The sequence below is a fragment of the Prunus avium genome, chromosome 1, assembly GCF_965620075.1.
Source record: "Prunus avium chromosome 1, drPruAviu1.hap1.1, whole genome shotgun sequence".
Lineage (NCBI taxonomy): Eukaryota > Viridiplantae > Streptophyta > Magnoliopsida > Rosales > Rosaceae > Prunus > Prunus avium.
The window spans coordinates 34,569,742-34,597,488 of NC_142284.1; the positions used below are offsets into that span (position 1 = coordinate 34,569,742).

Consider the following 27,747-nt stretch of genomic DNA (forward strand, 5'->3'; position numbering starts at 1 on the left):
ATTGATCAAAAATGTCACTTGAGCTTGGTAGAATGAATATGGAATGTGGAATTCCTTTCTGAGTTAGTTTCATTCGAGTGATTAATGTCCTTGTGTTCCTTCCTATAATTCAATGATATGTATGTGGGTGTAATAGGCATGTTCTCAATCTTGACATTTCCTCTCTTATTTAACATTTTTTTTTTTTTTTTTTTTAAAGTTCAAGGGTTTATCTAAACTATTTCCCCACTATGTTTTTTGCAGTTTAAAATTCTAACCAAAAAATCAATATTAAAACTCTGGAAATAGAAAATCTATGTCATTGCAATCTCTTAGGTTTGGTGAAATAATAGTCTGAATCTGCAAATTAAGTGGACGCACAACATCTGAGAAAATTGAAGTTTAATCAACACATGTCGGATTTTGTTACATCAGAGTGTCTATCTTTTTATTAGCTATCTTATGCTACCTCACATAAGTATGTATACGTTTACTTGCTGAACAATCTAACTAAGGTGAAAACAAAAGGAAGCTCATGCATTTCTATCTCAGCAAATTGAATCTCACTAACAAAGAAAAAAAATTAAAATGAATTCATCCTCTTTGAGAGAGCTTTGAAGCGGACTTCTCCTACAACATGCTCAATATAAGATCATATCAACTTCTCTTCTGTTGAAGCCATGGAGTTCAATGTCTCACACTATCCCTCAAACAAGTTGGCATAATTCTTGATGTGGAGTTCCAAGCAAAGTTGATATTACCTTCCACATCTTTTCTCCGGACCATTTTGAGTTTCAATATTTTCAAGTTAGGTATTGCACTAAGCATGTAGGGCAGGAAATCCCAGGCATAGTTGTGTCCAATCTCCAAGATAATTGTTCTTGTGACGATCATTGAAGGAAATATGGTTGCAAAACAGTTCTCAAGTGCCATTTCATTAGTAGAAAGTGAGCACATTAATAAGAAGCACATCTCTCAACTTGTTCTCCCATAAAAAGTATATTATAGCAGGAGGTTTATAAACCCAAACTTTACTTACATATAATAACAGTAGAAAATACTCTTGTAAGTATCTTACCTCAAGACATCCATCTCTCACAATCATCGACTTGGAAATTGGTGCCACCCTAGCAATAGTAGAAAATACTTTCTTCGATTCTTCAAAATATCCCAAAGTTCTATGCCACTAAGATGCTCTCTGGCCTAAAAAAATCCGCTATTGAATCTCGCTTCTTGAAGGGTGGGCAACTCGTTGATCTCAAAAGTTGCAAACACAGTCTCATCAATTCCAAGAAATTCCAGTCTTAGTGCATGAATATGAAATTCATAACGATTGACAGCATACCAATACACATATTTACCTTTATGAAGATTAAGTCTGATAACTAGCCTCTTGAGGCTAACAGAATTTACCAAGAAAGTCTGTTTCCTTGGCGGCTATTCCACCACACTCCTTTCGATCCGCAAGTCTTGAAGCATTGGACACATGTGGTAAAATCCTAGTATGGATGGATGTAATGGCCGAGATATTTCCACATGTATTTTATGCAATCCCGTGTATGTTTCAGGAGGGATATCAATTACGAGTCTTTGACCTATTTTCATTACCTTTATATCTATGCTTTGGAACACCTCCAACGGTAGAGTAAATTCCAAATTCCCATGACAAGCAACTGATATGTCCAAGACAACCACCATTTTTTTAACGACGGCATGAATGAAATATTTCAAGTACTTGGGCGTTGCATACTTTCAACACCTCAACTTGAAGCTGAGCAAAGAAGTATGAAGAAGTTCTTCATTCACGCCTTTCCAAAAGGCGAATTCAGAGGCTGCAGAATAATCATCACTTGAACCAAGTCTCCAAAATTCTTGCTACTTTGTAAACAACCTGTCCTTTGTCGAGAGGTGAGACACGATTTGATAGGGAATTCCATCCGGAATCAATTATAAATATTTCATTCTTTTCAAAATAATTTTTTAGAATATATAATAACATTTATTTTTCTTTATTCAACATTTAAGAAAACGGACTCTCACAGTATTGTTGCGGGAAAAAGGAGAATTTTTGGTTATGTTGATTATATTTTGTATTAACGGAATATTTTGGTAGGTTGATATACAATTTTATAATAAGGATTAAATGCTTAAGTTTACAATGTTTTTCAAGAAATTGAGGTAGTATTAAAGGTATGGTTTTCACAATGGTATGCTAAGGTACAAATTTAATAGAATTATTTTCAAGTATCAATTGGTATATATGCACACATACAAAGGATTTTGGTGCTTGGCATTATTTTCTAAAACGGAGGGATTATTTATATTGAATATAAATTATGTTAAACACTTTTTTTTGTCCCCTCACATTTTATGTTTTGTTCCCCCCAAGTTCTAGATATTCGAGGTCAAGACCACCAAGTCGAGGTATCGCCACTATTTGCACTATAGGAACTCCTCCTTCATTTTTCACTTTTGACCTTTTATTTTTACCCGAGTTGTAAACTAAATCCTTAGTTGCTCTACTTGCTCGTTTGAGTTTGGGTAGAGGGCATGAAGCCTATTTGAATAATTTTAGCTGTTATGCGAGCCTTTACCTTGTGCATGCTGAAAGTTTGGATTATTTATGTACTTGTTTGCAGGTATTGTAATTTGGGAATTGTTCCAATTACAGGGGAGACTCTGTCGAAATTTCGGCAAAAGTAAAAAGGTTTATCTGTTTAAATTGGGGTTAAAAGGCTTTTTAGTAAAGAGGGTCCGTCATAGGTTAGATGTTGGATAGGATGCAGGGTTCGTCACGGATTCCGAGGGGCCATCCGGGGATGGTCTTGTTAGAAACTCATAATCTCAAAAGGTTTTTATAATGATGGTGAGTTTATTTTCCTAAATTTTGATGACTGTTGGTGTGAAAATTTTCCTACCGTTAAGAGGAGAAGTGAGAGTTCCTAAAGAACGTTGTGAATTAGGGTTGATTAGTAGCTGCTACAATCATCAAGGGCTATGATTATATTAAATCTCATTTCATGAATGTCGACAACTTAAGTGATTGGCCAAAATGGAAATAGGAAATTCCATTTATCACTAAATATGAAGTGTGGGATATTGAACCTATAGCTCAAACACCGAATTACAAATGTTAAGTATGAATGTTCCGAATTGGCGTTTGTGAAGTGAAATAAGATCACTAATATGATATAAGGTTTTCTAGTGACATGGTTTTTGTCTCCCATCCCATCATAGATGCATCCACATTTCTATAAATACAATTGTTATTTTAGCGCGAAACTTATAGCATGTGTTAAATGCATATTTATTAAGACTGTATAGTGCATGGAAATCCTCAAAGCTCATAAAATATTTAAGATATATCAGATGAAGTGACCCCTTGAATGATATAAAGTACCACAATATTCTTAATTAAGAGTTAACACTATGGGTTTGAGTAGTTTGAATTCAAATTTGATATTGTTGTAATATATTCTAACTATTAGATTAGTTGTTGATGCTCCTAAAGAGTTCAATCATTTAAAAATTGAAAAGAATGTTGAATAGTGTGATAAACGATCATGTATGAAGAAAATGTTGCTTGTATTACTATAATCAAAGGGTTCATCAAGGGTGACATAGTTTCAGAAAAAGCCAAGAGATTGGAGTCAAACAAATTTGTTCACAAGATAATCTAACGAACCTTTTTACCAAAGATTTTATGAAGCCTAAATTCCATAAGTTAATGAAAATCAGGGGGAGATATCAATCAGGGGGAGCATCCCAATTCTACTACATATAGGACATATGCGCGTTGTACTATTTTTCCATTCGACTAGGTTTTTCTCCCACTGGGTTTTTCTAGCAAGGTTTTAACAAGACAACATAAGCGTGTCCAACACCATATCAATGATCCAGAAGAAAGTTGCACTCCTTTTACCTTGGCTTCGGTTTTGTCCAACTGGATTTTCCAATCAAGGTTTTTAATGAGGCAACTATGTCATTGTATGGTGCACATCCAAGGGGGAGTATTATAAATGAATGAGTTGGTGGATGACCACCATACCTCTTAGTATTCCACCCTTTTGATTTTATGTAACCTATGCACTAAGTATTTGTAATTAGTGCTTATAACCTATAGGTATATTGTAAATGATGGTATTCAATCTCCTATCTTGTAAGCCTATAAATTGGTGGCTCTACCAAAAATTAAATGAGAATAAACATGGTGAAACTTTATCTTGCATATCACTTCTCTCTACATTTTCTCCCTTAGTTTTATAACAATGTGCAATTGTATTTTTTTTATATACTCGTTTCAAAAGTTTTTTTTTTCTATCGCATATATTTCTTTTCTAAGACAGACATCTAAAAAAAAAAAATTGCAATATCTATATATATATATATATAATAGTATTTCAAGTCGTCAAGTAATTAATAAAAAAGCCTCTTGCAGGCATTTGAAGCACCAACACATTTGTAATATCAATTGGGGGAGCTTGAACCTTTATAAGATGCTTCACATTTTCATTTGAATAAAATCAAAGGGGTTATACAGTCATAAAATGCAAAAATAAAAACCATGTTTGGTGTTAAAAAATGAACGTGGATACAAATGAAGGATTGGATTAGCCTAATGCAATACCATGTTTGGTGTTAAAAAATGAATGTGGATAGAACAAGGCCATAGAATACAATGTAGCGATGGTATACATGCACACATAAATTAGTGCTATACATACATTCAACTTCTTTCTTACATTATCTCCTTGTGTTCTTTTAATAGCAATCATCTTATTTATACTTTATATACTATATTTTAGTATAAGCGAAGACTGGTTACTGTGTTTCTTTATAAGGAACAACCGTGGGTTGCCAATTTCAGGCAAATCTTATGAGATCCTCTATTTGAGGTGAGTGATCAATCACCATGCCTTGATGTCTTTGATTCATTGGGCTTTCACTGGTCTTCAAATGTAGGTAGCCATTAATTTTCTCCAACTCCCGCAACTTCTTTCTTACAAGTTAGAATAAACTATCGATCTACCCCTGAACTTGTTGTACTACCTAATTTTCGATTTTCCCCTAAACCTTTTTTCAGTCAATTAAATTGTCCCGAACTTATTTTTTGCCAATGTGCCCCTGCCGTCTAAATCCAATTTTTCATTGGGTTTCCTAATTGTTTCGTTTAACAATTAGCTTACGAGTCACCCCTTAGCCCTTTAATTCCCACCCCAATGCAGAAGGGGAAAGTATGTAAACTACTTTGTGTAGTTTCTGTTTTTTTTTTTAAAAAAAAAAAAAATAAAGTATTTAATGGGGTTTTCATTACTCAATTCTTAGTATTTTTTTGTTATTGTGGGAAAATAGTTTCCCTATTATTTTTAAAGGATTTTGTTTTCAATTCTTTATATAAAGAGTTCACTTCTCATCATCAATTACTATCAAAGCATTCTTCTCTGCATCACATGCATACAATTATACCTTACAGTTTCTTTCCTTGTTCCTATGTTCTCTGGTTTTGCCTTTTCCTTGTGTTTCAAAATTAAAGTTTCATAAAAATAATTCATTATCATGTCCAGTTGTAAGTCTAATAAGAATCCCAACCATAAGACCATGGTTATCAGCTTTAGCAGTGGGGAATGGGCAAGTCTTCTAGTACTTGTCTTTTTTATTTTGGCCAAGTTATTAGAACCCATTGACCATGTTCGTTTTGCTTCCGTTTGCAAAGAATGGCTTTCTATCTCCAAACTCTAGAATCATGAAATGCAACGGTGGCACAACAAACAACTTCTCCCCATGCTCTTGATCCCAAACCATGACGACAACCACTAAAGAGTAGAGTATAGCATTTGTGAAGGAAGAATCTACAACAATATTCAACTGCCAGTGCCTTTTAGCAGGAGGTTATGTGGGTTGGCCAAAGTAAATGTAGATCCAACAACAGAGCAAGGACGTCCCGTGGTAGTACTTAGGAACCCTTTCACAAAAGCAAAGCCCATCTTTCTGTAGGAATTTCAAAATATTTTGTTTGGCGAACGCGAATCTCACGGCCTGGTGTTCTGGGCCGAAGGGATCTGCGTCAACATGGGTCGTCCTTCTTTGGTGCGGTACAGTTATGCGCGGGCGTGCCAGCACGGTTTACCATGCGTTTGCAGGTGATGCGATTGGGTGAATAGATGAGTAGTGCGTCTATTTAATTCTTGACTTCTAATCAAACGATTGTGGCTGAGAAAGGAACTGGTCTCGGCTATCAGGTTCACGGCCTAAGCTACAAGGCCGTTAATGGTGGTGTTGATGGTAGGTTTTTAGGTGGTGCTCCGGCGCGTCGTTGGGTGGCGACAGTCGTATGATATATGAAATGAACAAAAGAGTAACAAAGATGGTGCTCCGGCGCCTTGAAAGTCAAGGGTCGTATGATATATTGATGAATGAATTTTCCTACAAACTGTCACTACTCCTAAGAAAGCAAGTAAAAGTATTGAAAATGCATTATAGGAAGGTAAATGACAGGAAAATATGATCTGCTCCATGGGAGGCTTGTGTTTGGTGTTGAACCCTTTAAATGTAGTCGGAGCTTGGTATTTATAGGGAAGGTCTTGAGAAGACAAAGAAGCTGAAAATCCGCATGGTGAGGTTGATCAGAGCTAATGGGTAGTCGAATCGACATTTGGGAATGTGAAGTATGGTGGTGTGACCCCCATAAACCTCGGCCGCCGCCTTGATGGTGGACTCTGTGTCTCGGGCCTTGGTGGAGCATTTAATGCCCTGGTCTGATAGTTGGTGACTTAACCTTACAAGTCGTGAGATTTTTGCACCTAATCCCTGATTTTACTCGCCATATCCTAACTTCAATCACTTCCTCTCCTCTCCTGCACATTAAATGCTCTTACGTGACGTGGGTCTTCTGCTGTAGTCAGAGGCGTTACTTCATTAAATGAGGCATGGGACCTTGATGACACGTGGCGACGCCATTTGACTTTCCTTTCTTGGCCGTGCATCTGAGGAGCCATACTTCCTTTGTCCTTGGCCATAATTACCGAGGCCATGATGACTCTGCTTTATAAGCTCACCTTTGCTTTTAACGAAAGAAAGTGAACAATGGCTTGCAACATTCGGCCGTGGGTAGGCGCCAGGGCCGAGAGGAAGTTTCTTCGGTCAACTTCATTAGCCGGGACTTATTAGGCACAAACACATTTTTTTGAAGTTCATTTGAATATTAAACATGCATTTAATCAAATTAATCACAGCGGAAGTCTATGGTGGTTGTTTAAATTCAAAAACAAAAATTCTTCCAAGTATCTTAAGCCATGAAGATTGATATGTTTTTCATAAATGGAAAATGCAAGAGAAAGGATAAGATCTAATTACCATTGAAGCAATTATATGAACCAATTTGTGTTTGGTCTTCTCTTGATGATTTCCTCTTTGTTGATCTCCTCTTTGATCTTTGATCTTTGCTCCTTAATCTTTCTCCTCCATATGAGCTACAAAAGTATATGGCCTCTAAGTCTCCACACCAATGGAACCTTGAGATGAGAGGAAGTATCTTGAGAATACAAGGATGCTAGTACAAGATTCTCAAGATTGGTTTCAAACTAAACCCCTTTGAAAGATGAAAGTGTTTCACTCTTGAAAACTCTCTTTTATCTCTCTTTGATCTCCCAAATCTCTTTTGGTTGATGTTGGATTATGTTTGTGTGTTAATTAGCTTATTGAAACAATTCCAATACACATTCACTTAAGCATATTTGGCCAAACCCCATTGGGCTTCCAAAGTTGGGCCTTGTGACAACATGATTAAGAACAACTTTCTAAATCAAGCTCAAAATACTTTTGCCAAAGATTTGCTGAATCATATCTTGAAACATTCTCCTTCTTTTATCCAAAGTAGAGATTCTTTATTGTACATTCACATGCCCCTATGATGAATTAAGAGATCCCAACAACACTTAAGACAAATCTTTTACGGCTTGCATTTAAGAGCTATTAAAGATCAATAACGCATCACAAGACAACCATGATGCCTCAGGTCTAAGGACTAATTTGCATTATTGCAACTAATGAGTTCTCATTTGACATATAGATAAATACTCCATACAAGAACTACGGTTGATCGCGTTCAGTGTACTCATTCACTAATGAGCACCCACATAATTGTGAGTCAACTACACAAATGGTTTGAGACTAACCATCCTCCTAATTTAGCATACATAATATGTGCTAATCTTGACGTTTATCAATGCCCATTTGATAACCTATGATTAAGAACATTTTGGGATACTACAGTTAGAGATTAAAGGTCTCCCGAATCTAATATTCTTTATACTACTTTATCTCTTATTTAGCAATACCTTGGACATTTGTTTCTTTACGTGATGTAAAAGATAACAAAATAAGTTTGCCCTTTATATATCATATATGAAATGTATTCTAAGGAGATTACATCGAATGTATTGGCTTTTAGGGCACATTTCTAACACTTTCTAACTACGAAACCTCCTACCATGAGCATTACATTCGTAAGGTTATCTTGTCCATTGACCCCACTATGAATCTAGAGAATCATGTGGTTGTAGCACTTTACGGTCGCTGGCCTATGCTGGCTTCCATCAAGGCAGGTCAAAACACTTGGACTTACCCCAACCCAAATGGTGACTTTGGTGATGTTATATTTTATAAAAGCAAAGTGTACGCACTTGAAGCCATGGGAGACATTGAGTCATTGGATGTTTTTAGTAGTGATAATAACCCTTCACAGTTGCCACAGTTGAAGCCACGCACACCTTTTCAACCATTTAGACCTTATTGTTCTCATGCATATCTTGTGGGATCAACTAAGGGAGACTTGTTGCATATATTGGCACCATTTAATGGACTATGTTAACTTCTAATTCATCTTACAATTCATAAGTTATGATATTTTGGGAAGTTTCCTTTATTTATGTGTTGTACAATTATAATTCATCTGTCAATATCTGTCAACATGCATGTAGAGAGGCTTTTTTTAAATAACGCACGACTTACAAATATTTTTTTTTTGTATTTTTCTATTTTTGTAATTGTATTTTTCTAGTATGTATTAATCACGACTTAAAAACTTTTTATTTTTTCTCGATTGTATTTTTCTAGATGTCCGTCTCAAAAGTTTCTAGATCCCATCTTAAAAGCTTTTTTATTGCGCGTATTGAATGTCACAAAAATTATATATATATATATATACTTATGTGCAATTTTTTTTTTTTTATATGCTCGTTTCAAAAGTTTTTTTCCTATCATGTATATTTCTTTTATGAGACGGGCATCTAAAAATATGAAATTACAACAACAAAAAAATAAAAAAATATAGTCATCAAGTAATTAATAAGGAAGGCTCTTCAAGGCGTTTGAAACACCAACACATTTGTAATATCAATTGGGGGAGCTTAAAGATGCTTCACATTTTCATTTGTATCCACATTCATTTTTTAACACCAAACATGGTATTGCATTTGGCTAATCCAATCCTTCATTTGTATCCACGTTCATTTTTTAACACCAAACATGATATTGGATTAGGCTAATCCAATCCTACTACTTGTATCCTACCCACCAAACAAGGCCATAGAATTCTATGTAGTGACGGTATACATGCATACATAAATGAGTGCTATACATGCATTCAACTTCTTTCTTCCTTGTGTTCTTTTAATAGTAATCATCCTGTTTTTTAGTATAAGCGATAATCTAAACTATATACCTTTTTTTTTTATACTTTATATACTTAAATAAAAACATTCTCGGTAACACACTTCAGTGAAGTTTGTTACTCATAAAAGTCATAAAAGAACTTGATTGTATAAAAATTCAGAATCACAGCCAAGCATGTTCCCTTTGGCAAATTTGAGTAAATTCTTCCTATATGTTTCCACTCTCCAGGCAAGGCTTTTCTAGTCAGTGCATCAGCTAAAATCACCCCATTTTATGATCTTCTCACACACTATCATCAAATCTTAGCCAATTTGACCCGAAAAAAAAAATCTCAGCCAATGTCACATTTAGTCTTAGAGGCTTGCCATTGAACAAAATGCATCAGATTTCAGCATATACATCCCTTTTTCCAGCCTAAAACCCTACCTTGGGAAAATTGAAGATTCTTCTTCCATGGACGCGCACCCTATAACAGTTCCACGAGCTGACCCAACCATGGGTCTAGTTTCCCTCCATTTCAAGGGCTTAACCAACGGGTTGCAAACTCTCACCAAACCCAACTTCACAATGTCAAACCTCCCAGCACCTGATTGTTCCCACTTGAGAGCCTTCCCTCCCAGAACATATAGTTCGTGTCTTAATGCAGCAAAACCATAACCAAAAGCCTCCAGCTGCCGCGAGTGATCAGGAAGATTCACCGATGGAACTGAGCCTATGTTGTACCACTCTCCTTTTTCGGTATCCCTTGTTTTAATCAAGCTCTCACCCCAGTCTACAACAGTATATACTCGATTATCTCCGATCACCTGAACTGCAAATTGCATTGCCCTTGAAAAAGGCCAGATGTCTTCAACTGTGCGCCATGTTCCATCAGATGGACTAAAAACCTCAGAGGTATTTTGGTCTGGCAGGCCTACTTGGTCACTCAGAACATGAAATTTGCCTTTGTATGATAAGCCCAAGCAGTCCATTTGAGGGTTGCGCATTGGTGGCAACTCCTCCCATCTGCAAAATTTATAGTCATAACATAAATAAAGAATTTTCAGTTTAGGAGAAAAAATATAGAAGAAAGAAAGAAATCCAATTGAATCCATTCGCTATAAAATATATATCACAAACAGACAGCTAAACCTATGCATACACACGTATGTATATGAACACAATACGCTATCTGCAGTAAATACCATCAGGCCACACTTTTAACAAGGGAGGTCAACAGATTATAAAGACAAGTCTACCAATCCTCAAGGAAGATTGAAGTAGTTTGCCCCCACAAAAATGGTGAAAGATAATACAGCAAAACATGAAAAATGAAAAACTTTTCTTCGTAAGTATAAATGCAAGAAGCATTGATAGTAACATCAGTACTCGGACATGTTTGAAGTGTCAAATATAGGAACATACTTATCAGCCACCGGATCATAAACCTCAGCAAGAGCAAGCCCTCTGGGACAAGATAAGTTGCGCCCCCCAGCAACATAAATTTTACCATAAACAGCACTACATGCAAAATGAGAACGCGGTGTATGCATGGTTGCCACATTGGTCCACTGTTTCTTAAATGGATCAAACTGCATCACCTTGTTTGTTATAAAAGGCCTTTGGTGTGGAAATGCTGGATCATGCGGTGCATAGGAACCTCCAATGACGAAAAACCGATTTCTAACACTAATACTTGAAAATCCAAAGTGTTTCCAGTCAGCATGGACAGTTGGAATCTTTGGCAAAGGATGCCACCTATCAGCTTCAGGATCATAAGCAACCCACTCATTGTTGGAGCCTTCTGTCAGAACAAACAGCCAGTTGCCACACCATTCTTCTCTAGCCTTATAGTTGGCATAGTCCAAGCTACGGATTAAATCTCTCCACGTCTTTGAGACGGTTTCGAGCAGTCCATGGTACCCATGAGAAACCATTGCCAAACATCTCAATGCCAAATCATCAGGCAATCCAGGAATGATAGACTGATGCACAGATTCCCTATAGCCCACAGATTGACAAATTAAACAAACAAATACTTGTGTCCAAAATGGAAAAACTACATGCATATAGAATTAAAGATAAGATAAAGGTCAGTTATTCGAAACAACAATTGCAAAACTATAAAACCCAAAACAAAACAAAACCGCAAAGAAACACAAGAACAGTCACATAGGAGTTCATTCATCAGCTAAAACTCTGATTGACTTATTAAATCACTTCTACACAATTTTATTCTTGAGGGACAATAATGGGGACTGATATGTTAGTTGAGACTTGAGAGAAAAAATTTCTTACATGAATCAATTATCCAGCAAAATTGTTCCTTTTTCTTATGAATCTGGCATGGGCACCTGCAACCCCTCTTTTGGAAATCAAAAATCAAACTGAAAAACAAAAGGGAATGGCTTGCACCGAATACCCTCTGATGAATTTACTGCAAATTGAATTCAAGTTCAGATAAATAGGCACAGACAAAGAAATTAATTACATAATATAAAAAAAATGTAAAACGATAAAGAGAATTTAGGGGAAAAAGAACTTACAGAAATAGCAGCTAGCCATTGTGTCGCTTTCGGGCGATGAATTGTTTGGGCCTCTGGAATTTGTGTCCAAATTTGATGGTGAGAGAGGCAGAAAATCAAAACCAAGCTGGTTTCTTTTGCATTGCAGCAGGCACAGCAGCTCCAATGTCCTTGCCTCTCAGCACATACTTCACGCGCGTGCCAGAGATGCCCTATTGAGAGAGAAAGGAGAGGGACCAGTATGAACTGAAAGAAGATGGAGCTGAGAGAAAAATGAATAATACTTTTGTCCAAGTCCAAAAAAGATGGCTAATTCATTCAACATGAAAAAGGAGGAGAAATTGGTTTTTTTCTTCTTCTTTTTAGATTATTATAAATAAACCCAATCCTAGACATGTATTTATAAAAAAACTCACACACTATTTAAACATAGAAACACACCCAAAATCAACCCCAAAATCAACAATTGTATATTTTTTGGGTGTGTTTATAAATGGATTTTGAGTGTGTGTAATGATGGGTTTTGGGTGTGTTTATAAAATGTTTTGGGTGTTGAGTTTTTTTATAATTTCAGCTCCTATTTTGGGTGTTTTAGTGAAACTCCATTTTCTTTTTGGTAGCAGGCTAATATTCTATGGTGATATGACAGATTTATAACATACCACTCCTACCAAGAAATATAAATTATATCACAACAAATATAAAATATTGTAAATAAATTCAACTACTAATCTACTGCTATTTTTATTTTCAATATTCAAATAAGAAAATGCTAATTGCTTTCCTCATTGTACCACCATATATGTTCTCTCCCCTTTTTGGCATCTCACAATGTGGTTCTATCTTTTTTATGTCACTATAAATATTAATTTTTTGATAAAAAAATTAATTTATTCAATTTTAAAAATGTTTAACCAATATGACTTAATCATATGATCAAATTGTGGGATGAGAAGGAGAAAATAGAACGAAAAAGGAAAAAAGGACAATGAGGTAATATTGCCGTCATCTTAAAAGAAAATCTCAAATTCGTGTCTTTCGCCATTAATAAAAAATGAATTAACTTAATGAGAACAATTTAAAGATAAAACAGTAAAAATAAATATGAAAAATGAAACAAAACCATAAAAAATGCTATGGTGATCACTGATCAGAGCTTTTATTTATTTATTTATAATCTATAAATAATGTATAGTAAGAGTTTTTATTGTTATTTTGTCAAATCATTAGCAGGTGATCGAAAAGAAAATAAGCAGGCCATGAAGCGCCATGAGTTAATGGGCCAGGCTATTTCTTTTTCGAACAGAAATAGCCCATGACACACTCCAATTAAAAACACAGAAAAAAAGGAAAAGGAAAAGGAAAAGAAAAAAGGAAAAAAGTAACCGCGAAGCCGAACCGTCTTGGGGACTCTAGAAGGTGCTTTTCGTACGAACCAAGGAGGCAAATCGAGAGAAAAGGCTCTGTTTTTGCAGCTGCAGATCAAAATCATCAAACCCTAAACCGAAACGAAGATGGCGAGAACAAGAAACGGGCCGCGATCGAACGGAATGCTGCCGCTGTTAGCACTTCACGCGGCGAGCGAGTATTACAGGCTCGACCGGAAGCCTCCGGTCACCGCCGGACTCATTGCCGCCAATTCTCTCATCTACTTACGCCCTGCTTTTCTCGACCCCATTCTCCCATCCCTCCAAGAAGTCTGGTTCAACCCCCACCTCATCGTCAAGGTAATTTCTCATTCTCATTTCTAAGTTCACAAAAACCCCAAATGGTTGAAATGTTGCCACTCTGTAATAAACCTTGAATTATTAGTTTTTGCTCTTTTGATTTCATATGTGAACTGGGTGTTTTATATATTGATGCGGGTAAGCTGTTTGTGAAATTGCTTGAACAGAATGGAGACTTGAAGCGCTTCTTCTTGTCGCCGTTCTACCATGTGGGAGAGTCTCACTTGGTTTACAACATGCTCTCCCTCTTGTGGAAGGGAATTCAATTGGAAAATTCAATGGACAGTGCTGAGTTTGCTTCCATGGTTGCTGTGCTACTGGGCATGTCCCAAGGAATCTCACTGCTGATTTCCAAGTCCCTGCTTGCGTTCTTTGACTATGAATGGGCTTACTACACTGAATACTCTGTTGGGTTTTCTGGGGTGCTCTTTGCCATGAAGGTTGTGCTCAATTCCCAGACTGAGAACAGTTATGTTTATGGAATTCCGGTACCATCTCGTTACGCTGCGTGGGCGGAATTGGCTCTGGTCCAATTTTTGGTTCCTGGTGTCTCTTTTATTGGTCATTTGGGTGGAATTCTTGCAGGGCTTGTCTATATCCAGTTGAGGGGTTCTTACAATGGCTCAGACCCACTTACTGGTATCATCAGAGGTCTTACTGGTGTGCTGAAATGGCCTGTGAGATTTTTACGACGCTTGTTTCCATTCCGAAGGAGGCAGATATCCGGTAGAGGACCTGTTGGTGGGGGTCAGAGAGGAATTTCTGTGTCTGGTTTCTGGAGATGCCATGCTTGTACGTATGAGAATTCTGCTTGGTTAAATGTATGCGAAATGTGTTCGACAAATAGGAGGGGCACTGGCAGTGCCAATGGTATGGCTTCACCGCGATCGGCACATTATTCCGGTGACCTTCCTTTGGAAGAATTACGTCGGCGGAGGATGGAAAGATTTGGGAGATGATAGGGTCCCTATTCCTGAGACTTGTTACAGATGTTGTTGGCAATGCATGACATGCAAATGCAATACCTCTTCCTCCCCTCACACCATTTCATTTGAATGTTCAATCTGGCATCATTGATGCTGATCTTATGCTGCTTAATCAACTCATTTGGTTAGAACTTGGAACGTATTGTCTTAGCTAACTAGTCTTTGTCCAACTATTGCTGAACTTTTATCAATTGTTTGTTGATCGTTGAGAATTTCTATGTCTCAGGATGGCCTGGGTTTATGTTTTGTGAATGAATGTTGGTAGGTCCAATGTAACATCTGGAATGGTAGATGAAAGTAACTTGATTTAAAGGGCAAACAATAAAAAAATCAGACCGAAGTCTGAAAAAAGCATCATCATCAAACATTTGTTGCCATTTGACAAGAAAACTAGTAAAAGAAAATGAAGTATGGGAGCATCGGCTGTCAAGAGAGTTTCCACAATAAAATTAGAAATCGTATAGTGAAAAAACATAAAGACGTGTGTTGCAATGCAATCACCGCATTTTTACAAGAATCAACTTTATCGATCTTGGTAGCAAGAAAACGTTGCTAATCATATATTAATATGTTTCTCTAACATTAAATAGTAATTACTCTTTACAAAGACATTTGTTAAGGAAACTTGGCTCGATGTTGCTTGTTGCTATTGCCTCTGTTTCTGTAGTTTTGCTCTCTTTGTACCATGCGATTGTATTCAAGCAGCAAATTTTTTCACTAAAAATCATTTTTTAACTAAAATTCTGCTCTTGTTCATAATCTGAGCATTTGGGTTGTGGATTGACTATTTTGGATACCCATTATACGTCTTAATAAGTCTTACGATATTTCTCAATAAAGTATATTTTCCTACCAAATAAAAAACTAGGGTTCGTTAAGAAAAACGAAAAAGAAAACTGGGCTTAAAAAGGCCCAAAGTGGGCTTTGATCCCAAAATTTTCTTTGGGCCGGTCCAAGTTTGTAGCAGACCTGTTTCGTCTGAGTGTTGTCGACTGTCGTCGAGCGAAGTAAACTGCGCGGCATCTCTGTCTGTGTGTGCAGCAGAACGAGTAGTGATAAGGGAGTGAAGAGATAACCGTTGTTTCCTCCACCATCCAACGACTCTTCTTCTTCTTCTTCTTCTTCTTCTTCTTCTTTTGCTTAAATGAGTTGATGCTCAACAATACGTTATTGTTAATAAGTAACAGCCAATTAGCCATACCCAATTGCCCATATCCAGAACCAGAAACACTGAAATGCTGGCCAAAGCTCCTGCTCCAGCAGTAAACCACCACCTGCGGCCAAAACGCCTTGAACCAGAATGGACGGTGGCACTGGCACCTTACAACTGCAGGTGTGTCCATCTTCGTCAGATGAGAAAATGGGGGATAAGTTGTAGTTTCAGTCAGAGCCCCACCGATAACCCTGCACCTGCTTATGACCTCATGGACGATTTCGTTGTTCTGGGACCAGCCAACAATGACCCTCCTCCCAACAGAAACACCACCCATAGAGGTCCTGCCTCTCTCTCTCTCTCTCTCTCTCTCTCTCTCTCTCTCTCTCTCTCTCTCTCTCTCTCCTTTTATTTCAATTTGGGTTTTGCTTATTGTTTCTGTTTGTTCATGTCCACCTAAACTTACTAATATTTGTGAGTCAAAGACTTCCTCTTTTGAGAATCAATTTTATCTTTTCAAATTTCACAAGGTTGGTTTTTCCTAAAAAAAATTATATTTTTCCGTGAAGCTTTAGACTAATTAAAGTTGTAAATATAAGGCACTTTAGTAATCCAGGGGTTGGTTGAACATGCATACATAATTTGTCCCATCTAAACTGCACATATTTTTTATCCTGTCGGAATTGAGCATGTGCCACCATTTACAGACAATGACCGTCAACCAGCACGTACTAGGAAACTTGCTGCAAGTTTTGGGAGATTGAAAGTACATAGAGTGAAATCCATAGTGGAGAAAAATTCTCGGATGAAGCAAGAAGTAGATGAAAGTGATGATGAACTAAATGTACAAGATGCACCACCATTTATCAATTCACAATCTACACTTGAAGTTAGGGGGAACAAGAAGAATGCAAATGCCCCCAGTCATGGAGGAAGAGCTTCAAGTGCTTCTCGCTCAGAAGAATTTAGAAACATGAGGCGGAAGAAGGGGACAGCAGACGGCATTGACCGCTCTGGTGTAAATGTGAAAGATGCTTTTGAGCCGCTCACTGACGATCAGACTAAACAGCATAAGCCTCATAGGTCTGACACCATGGTATCCAGACAAAAGGCTTCCGTTTCAAGAGGTTCTTCTGCTAATGCAAAAGGATGGGGTAATGGAGGAGGGTCCATGTATGACTTGTCTGAGTTGCCAGACCTAAAGCAGCGAAGAAAATTTTCCACTGACAGTGATTTTTTCAGTCGAAAATCCTTTAGGGATTTGGGATGCGGTGACTATATGATTGAATGTCTAAGGAGGCAGCTTTTCCAGCGCCCGTCACATATTCAGGTACATCAATGTTGTTCCCATATTTACATCTGCGAAGAATTTGGTTTGGTGTTTGCTTTGAAATGTATCCACTTCAAGAAGTGTCCCATATATAATGTCGTGTAAAATATTATAAATAGTTATTCACTCATTGGACTTCATCCTGTTATTGTTCCTGTACTTAGAACTTCTGACCTGTTAGAAACGTGTTTTGGTTGATGCAGTTTTTATACGTACCTGTCTGACTCTGTTTCATTACGTTTTCCTTTCAATCATCTGATCATATTTATCTGATTTAAAGTCTAGTGTATGTTGAGACTGGTAGTTTTGCCTGTGGTTGCTACGTTGGATTCTGAAATCTCTATGTGGTTGCAATCACATTGTGATCCTTTAGGATTGCCTTGTCAGACATCTGGCATTTTTATAGCTACTGTAATCATGGAAGCGTTCTTCTTAAATACTTTTTCTTTAGATTTGACTGAATGAATTCCATGATATAAATGTCGTGATGATAGTTTGATAGGTTGGGTTGCTAATAAAGTTAAAATATCAGAAAATTAGTGGAATGTGCAATATCCAGCTAATATACTCTTATGAAGTTCATGTTTAGTTTACTTGTACAAGGATGCACCAACTCATAATTAATACTCTTGTTACACGTCCTATATAAATGCAGGCCATGGCATTTGCTCCAGTTGTTGAGGGAAAAACCTCTATTATAGCTGACCAAAGTGGATCTGGCAAGACATTAGCCTATCTTGCTCCAGTAATTCAGCGTTTAAGGGAAGAAGAACTTCAAGGACTGAGCAAGCCCCTGTCACAGAGTCCTCGAGTCGTTATACTGGTACCGACTGCTGAGTTGGCTTCTCAGGTCAGTTTCTGTTGTGTTTCTAACTTGCTATTTTCATCTTGTGATCTACATGCTTTTAGTTCTTGTTGTCAGTTGTCGCCTCTGCTCAGGTTGATTCGACAACAGTTTTCTGAGCTCTTCACATATTAGTTCATTGCCAGCTCTCAGTTGTTTGACCTTGTTCTGTTTCGAAAAATGTGAACTGTTTTCCTATATGTATTTATAATTATATTGTCATGCTGGCTGCAGCAAGTGCTTAATGCAAGTGTACTTGTGCAGGTTTTGGGTATTTGCCGTTCAATGTCAAAATTTGGGGTTCCAGTCAGGTCTATGGTTGTAACAGGTGGTCATCGACAGAAAACTCAGTTGGAAAATTTACAACAAGATGTTGATATTCTAATTGCAACACCTGGTCGATTCATGTATCTAATTAAAGAGGGCTTCTTGCAATTATCAAATCTAAGATGGTAACCCAGTTTTCCTTTAACTTTGCATAACTTTTTCTGTCATATTGTCTCTGGGTTGATAAATTAAAGCTTCTTTGTAATTTGAATTTTGGTCCCATATATTTTGGACAGAGCATGAGACATGAATAAGTAACTAAGGATTTGCTGGGATGGGTTCTCATAGCCTGTGTTGTCAAGGAGTGATAAGTTTATTTAACAACTCTGGGAGGTTTGAAAACTATGGACCTTGATTTCAGTTCTGTATTCATTAGCTATCTTGGTTGTTTGGTTGGTATAGTATTGTAGTTGTCTTCTCCAGCCACAATAAACTGTCTTGAACTGTTACACCTTGTATGTTTCCTTCACTATGACAAGTAAATTCACTCGGTCATCCAAAATTAATCTAGATGTAAGTATAAATAATAGAACTTAGGAGTTCTTGGTGATGTTGTTGACTAGTCAATCTCTATATTTGTGAGTGGATCTGGGTGTGTGCTTGCATTCATGCTTGTGTTTGTTGATTTACATACATGGCACATCATTATGTGACAAGACATTTTACTGGTGCTAATATAATGAGACCCTCTTGTTGCAGTGCTGTGTTGGATGAGGTAGATATACTCTTTAATGATGAGGATTTTGAAGCAGCACTGGAAAGTTTGATCAATTCTTCACCTGTTACCACACAATATCTTTTTGTGACTGCAACTTTACCTCTTGGCATTTACAACAAATTAGTGGAATCTTTTCCTGATTGTAAAGTGGTCATGGCACCTGGAATGCACCGTGTAAGCCCTGGCCTTGAAGAGGTTAGTTCTCCTGTTGCTTAGTATCTTAATTATTATATTTTGAAGCGTTGCATGATGGATTTAATTGTGGTCCTGGTAATTAGGTCAATACGAAGGCTCTTATTTTATGGTTTACATAGTTTCATTATCATACTTGTTGACTATCGAGGACGGAAAAAAAACTGCTCCACGGGGAACTCGATCTGTTCACCAGATTATGTTGGGCTGGAATGCCTTCATTCCCATCCCATCTTTTATGATCTCTGGGCCTTCCCACTATCCTACTCAACTTTGATTGGACAGTCCTACTAATTTTATAACATCTTACTCTGATATAAAAGAAAAGAAAAACACCATCAGTTGTTGGAGAAAAGGGTATTCCTTTGTTATCATTGCCGCATTATTAATTCTACTTTTAATCAACTTTTTTTCTTATCTTCCCCTTCAAATCATTTTGATTAGAATTGAAGAGTTTTAATTACTCCAACATTATGGATTTTAATTATCATGATTCATGTCCAGGTTCTTGTAGATTGCAGCGGAGATGATGGAAGTGAAAGATCTCCAGAGATGGCATTCTCAAATAAGAAATCTGCTCTTCTGCAACTTGTGGAGGGCAGTCCAGTTGCAAAATCAATAATTTTCTGTAACAAGGTAAGGTGGAACCTTTCCTTCTGGATGGCTTACCATGTACCTGGGGATTGTGGGCTTTCACATACATTTCTGACTTTCTTTCGAGGAAAAAGAGAACATAGAGTTTTATGAATATGGAACTTAATTTCTTCTCAGGTCGTTTGAGAAATTTTAATTCAAGTTAGCTTTTCCTTTCCCATTTGCAGATTGAGACATGCAGAAAAGTTGAGAATGTCTTAACACGTTTTGACAGAAGTGGAACTCGTGTTCAAGTTCTACCATTCCACTCTGCTCTGGCTCAAGAATCTAGGCTTGCAAATATGAAGCAATTCACCAATTCTCACTCAAAGGAAGTCTCACAGTTTTTGGTTTGCACTGATAGGTAATTGCTCTCTGCGCATGATTTCCAGTACTAAACTCTGTTTGCACAACAAGTATAATCTGGTTAATTGTTTGTTCCTTAAATGTGAGTCATATATATATATATATATATATATATATATATATATATATATATTTTTTTTTGGGGTGAAAAAATGTGAGTCATATTAGTATATAGCAACTTGACGTTTATGAAATATCTGGCAGAGCATCGCGTGGAATCGACTTTTCCGGCGTAGATCATGTAATACTCTTCGACTTCCCTCGTGATCCAAGTGAGTATGTTCGACGTGTTGGAAGAACTGCCAGAGGTGCTGGAGGAATAGGTAAGGCATTCATCTTTGTGGTGGGCAAGCAAGTCTCCCTTGCACGAAAGATAACGGAAAGAAACCGAAAAGGTCACCCCGTGCATGATGTACCAGCTGCATATGAGCTTTTGTATTAACAGCCTACTTGCCTGCTTGTAAAATATATGAGTTAGAATTGCCAAAAGAGCTGACACATGACACACAAGTTGCAAGGCTGGTGTGGGGAAAAATCACCAGCCATTTTCTTAAACATGTGCGCTTGGCATTCTGGAAAAGTACAATCTCGTATATACACTTTTCTTATAAGCAGATCTTATATGATTTAATCCAAGTTTGCTTCTTATTGTTGGTAGCATACATTCAGCAAATTTTATCAGTTGGTTCCCCAGCATGGCCAGCAGCACAAATGCTAGACAAGTTCTTTCCTAAAATAAGGCCAATGCTAAACAAGTTCTTACTCTAGTAATATTTCTTTTCCTAATGTCGAAAGAGTTTTTAGTTTGAATCTCTTTTCAGCGGATTAAAAAACAACTCCTTTAAGTGAAGGAAATTACCCTACAAAAAAAAAAATTTCGATCACACTTTCGCTGAATAATTTCAAAAAATAAAAATCCATCTTCAAGATTGGACAACAAAATGAGAAATTTGCCTAAGACCCAAAAAAAAATTCCCATTGGCAAAAGCTTTTTTTTTTCACTTACAAAAAGTAGAGAAATGACCTTAGCTTGTGCCCAAAAAAAAAACAGAGTGGGTAATGTTGAGAACGGTGCGTTGTGTTCTGGGTGGAATGGGATAAGGTGCCAAGTAGAGGAACGGGGCTTTAGAAATACAGTAGAGAGACAGAGAGAGATAGAGAGATAGGGAGCTACAATGTCAGCGTCAATTTCGTTCCTTGGCACTGCAATTGCGTCTTCCCAACAGCTATGGCTGCGTCCTAAGCTTGTGGGAGTGACAACGACTCTAAGTCCAAGGCCTCAATCTCAGTCTCTTCTTGTGGAAGCCAAAGCCACCACCAAAAGAGAAGACAGAACCGCCCGCCATATTCGTATCAGAAAGAAGGTACCATTGCCAACCATCTCTCTCTCTCTTTCTCCCTCTCTTGTTTTCTCTATCTAATTTCTGTAATTTGGTTGCTTCGCTTTCAACCCACATAATGTAAGATGAATTTTACCGTTCAAAATCCAGGCATCTGAGTTGTCCCCCTTTTACTTTACGTGTTCCGAATTTCCCTTATCTTCTTCCCTACCTACCCAGAAACTCTTTGTTGTCAGTTTCTGAGTAATGGGTTCTTCCCCTTCTACAAGAGCATGGACTTTTTGCCATTAGATTATACCAACATACATTACTGGAGCTTAGCTTCCCAAGATAGGAAAATGTGTCTTCATTGTACGTATACATGAACTGGGTTAGCCTGTTTTGGTTGTTTTGGTCTTGATTTACCTTATTAAACATAGATTATAGTTCTCTTGAGTATGCCTCCCATAATCTCTAGAGGTTCTTGTACTAGGTGGTTTTGGAAAAATTTAGTGTGTTTTCTCTGTTGGCAGTTTTCGAAGTGAAATTCGGAAGCTTTAATTTGGGTGCTGATTAGTAACATTGATACACTCTCCCCTTGAAATGCAAATGAAAGTGCAACAATTTCCCTTTGATTCTATTAGTTTCTTCTATACACTCATCAAAGCATACTGGTTAAAATTACCAAATGGGATCATCTTGTGAACATTTGTTTGCTTTGCTGGTTCAAGGAGCCTCTAAATTTTAGTGGTTCTTTTGTATGATTCATTCCTCTAATAAGTTAAAAGATATCTCCTGAAAATGAGAGTTGCTGGTTATGATTATGGATGACGCATTTGTTGTTTCTTCAGGTTGAAGGGACTCCGGAAAGGCCAAGGTTAGCTGTCTTCCGCTCTAACAAGCATATCTATGCCCAAGTGATTGATGATACCAAGATGCACACACTTGCTTCAGCTTCAACAATGCAGAAACCCATCTCTGAAGAATTTGATTACACTGCTGGTCCTACCATTGTAAGTTCACAGATATCAACTAAATAACCTGTTAAATATTCTTGCTCTGCCATGTGGTTCGTTAGTCTGAAAAGTTTATTTCAGTTGTACATCTCTGTTATGGAAATATGGCCAAATAGGCTTTCAATAGCTTTATTTTTCTGAAGCCTATTGCTTAGTTGAACTGTTGCATAGCATCAATCTGTAGGCTACTTCTATCATTCGTCTTTTACTGTTTACCTTTCAGTAGGTCAATTCATATTGGATGATTCATGGATAAATGATGATTGTAATAAACTTAACAGTTGGAAAAATGACTTATTATTGAACCGAGTACTTGATTCGTCAATTGCTAATGTGGTAAATTTACCTTCTACGTATTTTTTAAAACTTCTTGCCCTTAGCTTTGATGTTTTTCAAACAAAAGTCCTGATCTACTCACGTTTGTGTCATCAGGAAGTAGCAAAGAAGGTGGGAGAAGTGATTGCAAAGTCCTGTTTGGAGAAAGGGATTACAAAGGTGGCCTTTGATAGGGGTGGATACCCCTATCACGGTCGTGTGGAAGCCCTTGCTGATGCGGCTAGGGAACATGGCCTTCAGTTCTAAGATTTAGTCGGACTCAAATCTATTTTGGATTGATGTACCTCCTTTTTTCAGTTTTTGTAAAAGCTTGGGATGGTAGAATGTATTAATGTGTAAGCAGAGTTGCTTTTTCCTAGTCAATTGAACATTTGCCAAGGAGAGGCTTTCAATTTACTTTATTATTTATGCTCTCGGTTCTTCTCATCTCATTTTATGGTCCCTTGGTTGCTAGCTTATCAAATGATCTAGCAGGGCATTGCATTCAAAGTTGAGATTTGTTGGGTCAATCCAAGACTGGAGTTGAAATAAATTCAGGTTGAAATTAATCTTCAAACTAACAAGAACCACATGTAGGAGGGGAACAAGGAACTATCATGCCCTTCCCAACTCCCAAGCAAAGAAAGCGTTCAACAAGTTGTCCTCTTCTATTTTTAGCATTATTCTTTCTCTTGCTGTGCTATAGCTTCTTCTGTTACTCCCCCGAAGTCCGTTGCCGAGCCGAATTACAGTTACGCACACGCACACGCAGAGATCGATCTATCCAGCCATACACAAAGATTCGATCATCATATAAGACTTCCCACATCTAGCCAGCCTCAGGAAATTCTCTTCACCAAATCAAAAGAAAAGGGAAACTGAATTCCTTCATCTCCTCATCAATTGATTTTTTATTTGCCTTTTACATGTGGGTGCGTTGGGGTGGGGGTGCTGCTGGGGTGGCGGATCCATTGTGCCTGTGGTGATCCCTTAAATCTTTGATTCATTAAGTTAGTTACTTAAGATGGCACCGCCGGCCAGCCCTGTTGCCCCGATGAAGGCAACATCCAATGGATCGTTTCAAGGTGAAAATCCTCTGGATTTTGCTCTTCCCTTACTCATACTCCAGATCTGCTTGGTCGTAGTTTTCACCAGAACACTCGCATTCCTTCTTAAACCGCTGCGGCAACCTCGAGTTATAGCCGAAGTCATTGTAAGTCTTTTCTCAATTAATCGCCTAATCTTTGTTCTCTTCCATTTTCGACAAAAAACCACATAATAATCCTCGAGGTTCACAGTCTGTCAACATAATCCCGTTAATTTTACATGCATTATTTAATTTCGTCATGAAATTCAATTCATCGTGCATGCACACATGCATGTAATTGCAGGGAGGGATATTACTTGGACCCTCGGCATTGGGGAGAAGCGAGAAGTTTCTCCACACCGTTTTCCCGGCAAAATCAATGACCGTACTGGACACCGTGGCCAACATCGGACTCCTCTTCTTCTTGTTCCTCATCGGCCTTGAACTCGACATCCGCGCCATTCGCCGCACGGGCAAGAAATCCTTAGGCATAGCCGTCGCCGGCATCACCCTCCCCTTCGTCCTCGGTGTCTTCACCTCCTTTGTTCTCCGCGCCACCGTCTCCAAAGGCGTCAGCCAGGGCCCCTTCCTCGTCTTCATCGGCGTCGCCCTCTCCATCACCGCCTTCCCCGTCCTCGCCCGCATCCTCGCCGAGCTCAAGCTCCTCACCACTGACGTCGGCCGCATCGCCATGTCAGCCGCCGCCATAAACGACGTCGCCGCCTGGATCCTCCTAGCCCTCGCCATCGCCCTAACCGGCACCAACACGTCCCCTCTCGTCTCCGTGTGGGTCCTACTCTGCGGGGCCGGGTTCATCGGGTTCTGCATTTTTGCTCTCAGGCCGCTCCTTGCCATGATGGCGCGGCGGTCCCCGGACGGCGAGCCGGTGAAGGAGCTGTACATATGCATCACGCTGTCGCTGGTGCTGGCGGCGAGTTTCGTTACGGATACGATTGGCATACACGCTCTGTTTGGCGCGTTTGTGGTTGGGATTGTTGTGCCGAAGGACGGGCCGTTCGCTGGGGTGCTGATAGAGAAGATAGAGGATCTGGTGTCGGGGCTGTTCTTGCCGCTCTACTTTGTTTCGAGTGGGTTGAAGACGAACGTGGCGACCATCAGCGGAGGGCTGTCGTGGGGGCTGCTGGTGCTGGTTATATTCACGGCTTCTTTCGGGAAGATTGTGGGGACGGTGGCTTTGTCGATGATGTGTAAGGTGCACTTCAGGGAAGCTTTGGCACTTGGGTTCCTTATGAACACAAAGGGACTGGTGGAGCTCATCGTCCTCAATATTGGCAAGGATAGAAAGGTTTGTTTGTTTACGAATTAAATTAATGCTCTGCATAGCTAGCTGCTCTCTCTTTTACTTGTTTGCAATGCAATGTTTAGTACGTATGATATTGGATTGGATGTTAAATTCAGCACAAATTTTACAATTTATTTATTTATTATTTTGTTACATCCAATATATGTTACAAGTTAATTACTTTTTATATTCGTCACTACGTACGCATGGCAGGTACTGAACGACCAAACCTTCGCCATATTCGTTCTAATGGCGCTCTTCACCACCTTCATCACCACCCCACTGGTGATGGCCATCTACAAGCCAGCCCGCAGAGGAGCCCCCTACAAGAACCGCAGCGTTTTCCGCAAAAACCCCGACACAGAGCTCCGAATGCTGGCCTGCTTCCACAGCACCCGCAACATTCCCACTATGATCAACCTCATCGAGTCCTCCCGTGGCACTCGCAAGCGCGGCCGCCTCACTGTCTACGCCATGCACCTCATGGAGCTCTCCGAGCGCTCCTCCGCCATCTCCATGGTCCACAAGGCCCGCTACAACGGCCTCCCCTTCTGGAACAAGAAAACTGACGACACCAACTCCAACAAGGACCATATGGTCATTGCCTTCGAGGCCTACGAGCAGCTCAGCACCGTCAAGGTCCGCCCCATGACCGCCATCTCCTCCCTCAACGATATCCACGAGGACATCTGCGCCAGCGCCCACCACAAGAGCGTCGCCATGATCCTGCTCCCTTTCCACAAGCACCAGCGGCTCGACGGCACCATGGAGTCTCTGGGGAACTCGTTTAGGTCCGTCAACGAGCGCGTGTTGAGGCACGCGCCTTGCTCGGTTGGGATTTTGGTGGACAGGGGTCTGGGCGGAACTGCGCAGGTCTCGGCCAGCGACGTGTCCTATAATGTGGTTGTGGCGTTTTTCGGAGGGAAGGACGACAGGGAGGCGCTGGCGTATGGCATGAGACTGGCGGAGCATCCCGGGATTGTGATGACTTTAGTGAAGTTTGTGGCCCCACCGGGGAAGACGTTGATATTTGGCGCGAAGTTGGTCGGGATCACTTCGGATAAGAACAAGAAGATTTTGAAGGAGGAAGATTGCGGCGACGAGAAGGAGGACGACGAGTCGTTTTTGGCGGAGTACATGAGTGTGAAGAACATTAAGAACAAGGAGGGCGGGGAGCCTTCGATGCTGTACGAGGAGAAGGTGGTGGAGAGCAAGGGGGAGATTTGTGTCGTGTTGAAATCGATGGGCAGAAATGTCAATTTGTTTGTGGTGGGACGAATGCCTCCAACGGCGCCGCTGGTGGACAGCACGAGTGACTGCGCGGAGTTGGGCCCCGTGGGGAGCTTCTTGGCGGCGTCGGAGTTTTCGTCCACGGCATCGGTTGTGGTGCTTCAACACTATAATCCCACGGCGTCGCAGCCGCTTGTGGTGGAAGAGGCTGATTATGAGTTACCGGAAACGTCAATGGCTTGAGTGTTGCGTGTGAGAGTTTGAGAAAATGTTTTATTTGCTGAAATTAATTAGGAGATGAGGAATAAAAAGTCTTGTTAGAAATTTCGATCCTTAATTACATCGATTTAGGAGATGATCTATAGAAACGATAATGTACTTAGTCAAATTATAATTACTTGTATTTCTCATATAAAATTTGGTTCTTCTTGTTTAGTACATGAATACCATTCTTATTGCTTGGTTAACTTCAAGTCATTCTTCTCATGATTCTCTTAATTATAAGTTTATAGCAATGCAAATGGCATTTCTACAAGTTTTATATTCCACAATTCAGAATCCAATTTAGGCACTGATTTCAAATTCTAAACTCTAGATTTAAGACTTTGAATTCAAATTCTAAATCCCAAAAATGAAACCTCTAGCTACCTTCTATTGTTCTTTCATCGATTATTAGCTTATCAACGGGTAAGAATTTCCATCTAATTGTTTTACATTGTGTTGCATTTCATAATGTAATAGAGGTTAAAGTCATAAAAGAGAAGGTGAGATACCAAAAATGACAATGAATTACTTCAAACAATAAGAAAATTAAGCAAAAAATGAAAATGGGGAAGGGAGGAAGAGAGAAGTAAGGGTGGATGTGATTCAGTAACTGTGACTTTTGGGGAAAATCGCAAACAGCCCGAGTATTTGTGATATGGCTTATTTTGGGACCACAAACTGGCCGAGTTTTTGCAGTTAACCATGTCTTAGTGAAACCGCAACTCAGTCGGTGTCCGCGAAAAATGCGGTATTCTTCGATTGGGCCATTTTGGGCATAAATT

At 38.9% G+C, this 27,747-nt stretch overlaps 5 protein-coding genes across 6 annotated transcripts; 4 read left to right on the plus strand and 1 right to left on the minus strand.

Moving 5' to 3' along the window:
• Positions 1 to 9,778: 9,778 nt before the first annotated feature.
• On the minus strand, positions 9,779 to 12,459 carry LOC110755386 (Galactose oxidase/kelch repeat superfamily protein). 2 transcript variants are annotated; one of them, XM_021956577.2, is made up of 4 exons: positions 12,177 to 12,459; positions 11,929 to 12,067; positions 11,056 to 11,631; positions 9,779 to 10,656 (listed from the first exon to the last, which is right to left on the minus strand). In XM_021956577.2, coding segments are annotated over exons 2-4 (1,161 nt in total). In that variant the 5' UTR covers positions 11,931 to 12,067; positions 12,177 to 12,459; the 3' UTR covers positions 9,779 to 10,073. The 2 variants fall into 2 exon arrangements, with proteins under 2 accessions (XP_021812269.1, XP_088106250.1); XM_088250124.1 differs by lacking the exon at positions 11,929 to 12,067.
• A 1,068-nt stretch (positions 12,460 to 13,527) lies between these two features.
• RBL14 (RHOMBOID-like protein 14) lies at positions 13,528 to 15,082 on the plus strand. Its single transcript, XM_021956578.2, has 2 exons — positions 13,528 to 13,882; positions 14,050 to 15,082. The coding sequence occupies exons 1-2, from the start codon at positions 13,670 to 13,672 to the stop codon at positions 14,839 to 14,841; spliced, it is 1,005 nt and encodes a 334-aa protein (XP_021812270.1). The 5' UTR covers positions 13,528 to 13,669; the 3' UTR covers positions 14,842 to 15,082.
• A 792-nt stretch (positions 15,083 to 15,874) lies between these two features.
• On the plus strand, positions 15,875 to 21,080 carry LOC110755384 (DEA(D/H)-box RNA helicase family protein). The gene is made up of 8 exons (XM_021956572.2): positions 15,875 to 16,362; positions 16,729 to 17,351; positions 18,007 to 18,201; positions 18,460 to 18,647; positions 19,222 to 19,435; positions 19,937 to 20,068; positions 20,254 to 20,429; positions 20,636 to 21,080. Exons 1-8 carry the CDS (start codon positions 16,104 to 16,106, stop codon positions 20,871 to 20,873), a joined length of 2,025 nt encoding a protein of 674 aa, XP_021812264.1. The 5' UTR covers positions 15,875 to 16,103; the 3' UTR covers positions 20,874 to 21,080.
• Positions 21,081 to 21,513: 433 nt separating this feature from the next.
• LOC110755367 (large ribosomal subunit protein uL18c) lies at positions 21,514 to 23,528 on the plus strand. The gene is made up of 3 exons (XM_021956546.2): positions 21,514 to 21,795; positions 22,602 to 22,763; positions 23,199 to 23,528. Exons 1-3 carry the CDS (start codon positions 21,607 to 21,609, stop codon positions 23,346 to 23,348), a joined length of 501 nt encoding a protein of 166 aa, XP_021812238.1. The 5' UTR covers positions 21,514 to 21,606; the 3' UTR covers positions 23,349 to 23,528.
• A 143-nt stretch (positions 23,529 to 23,671) lies between these two features.
• On the plus strand, positions 23,672 to 27,074 carry CHX19 (cation/H+ exchanger 19). The gene is made up of 3 exons (XM_021956569.2): positions 23,672 to 24,294; positions 24,473 to 25,474; positions 25,685 to 27,074. The coding sequence occupies exons 1-3, from the start codon at positions 24,106 to 24,108 to the stop codon at positions 26,942 to 26,944; spliced, it is 2,451 nt and encodes an 816-aa protein (XP_021812261.1). The 5' UTR covers positions 23,672 to 24,105; the 3' UTR covers positions 26,945 to 27,074.
• Positions 27,075 to 27,747: the final 673 nt, after the last annotated feature.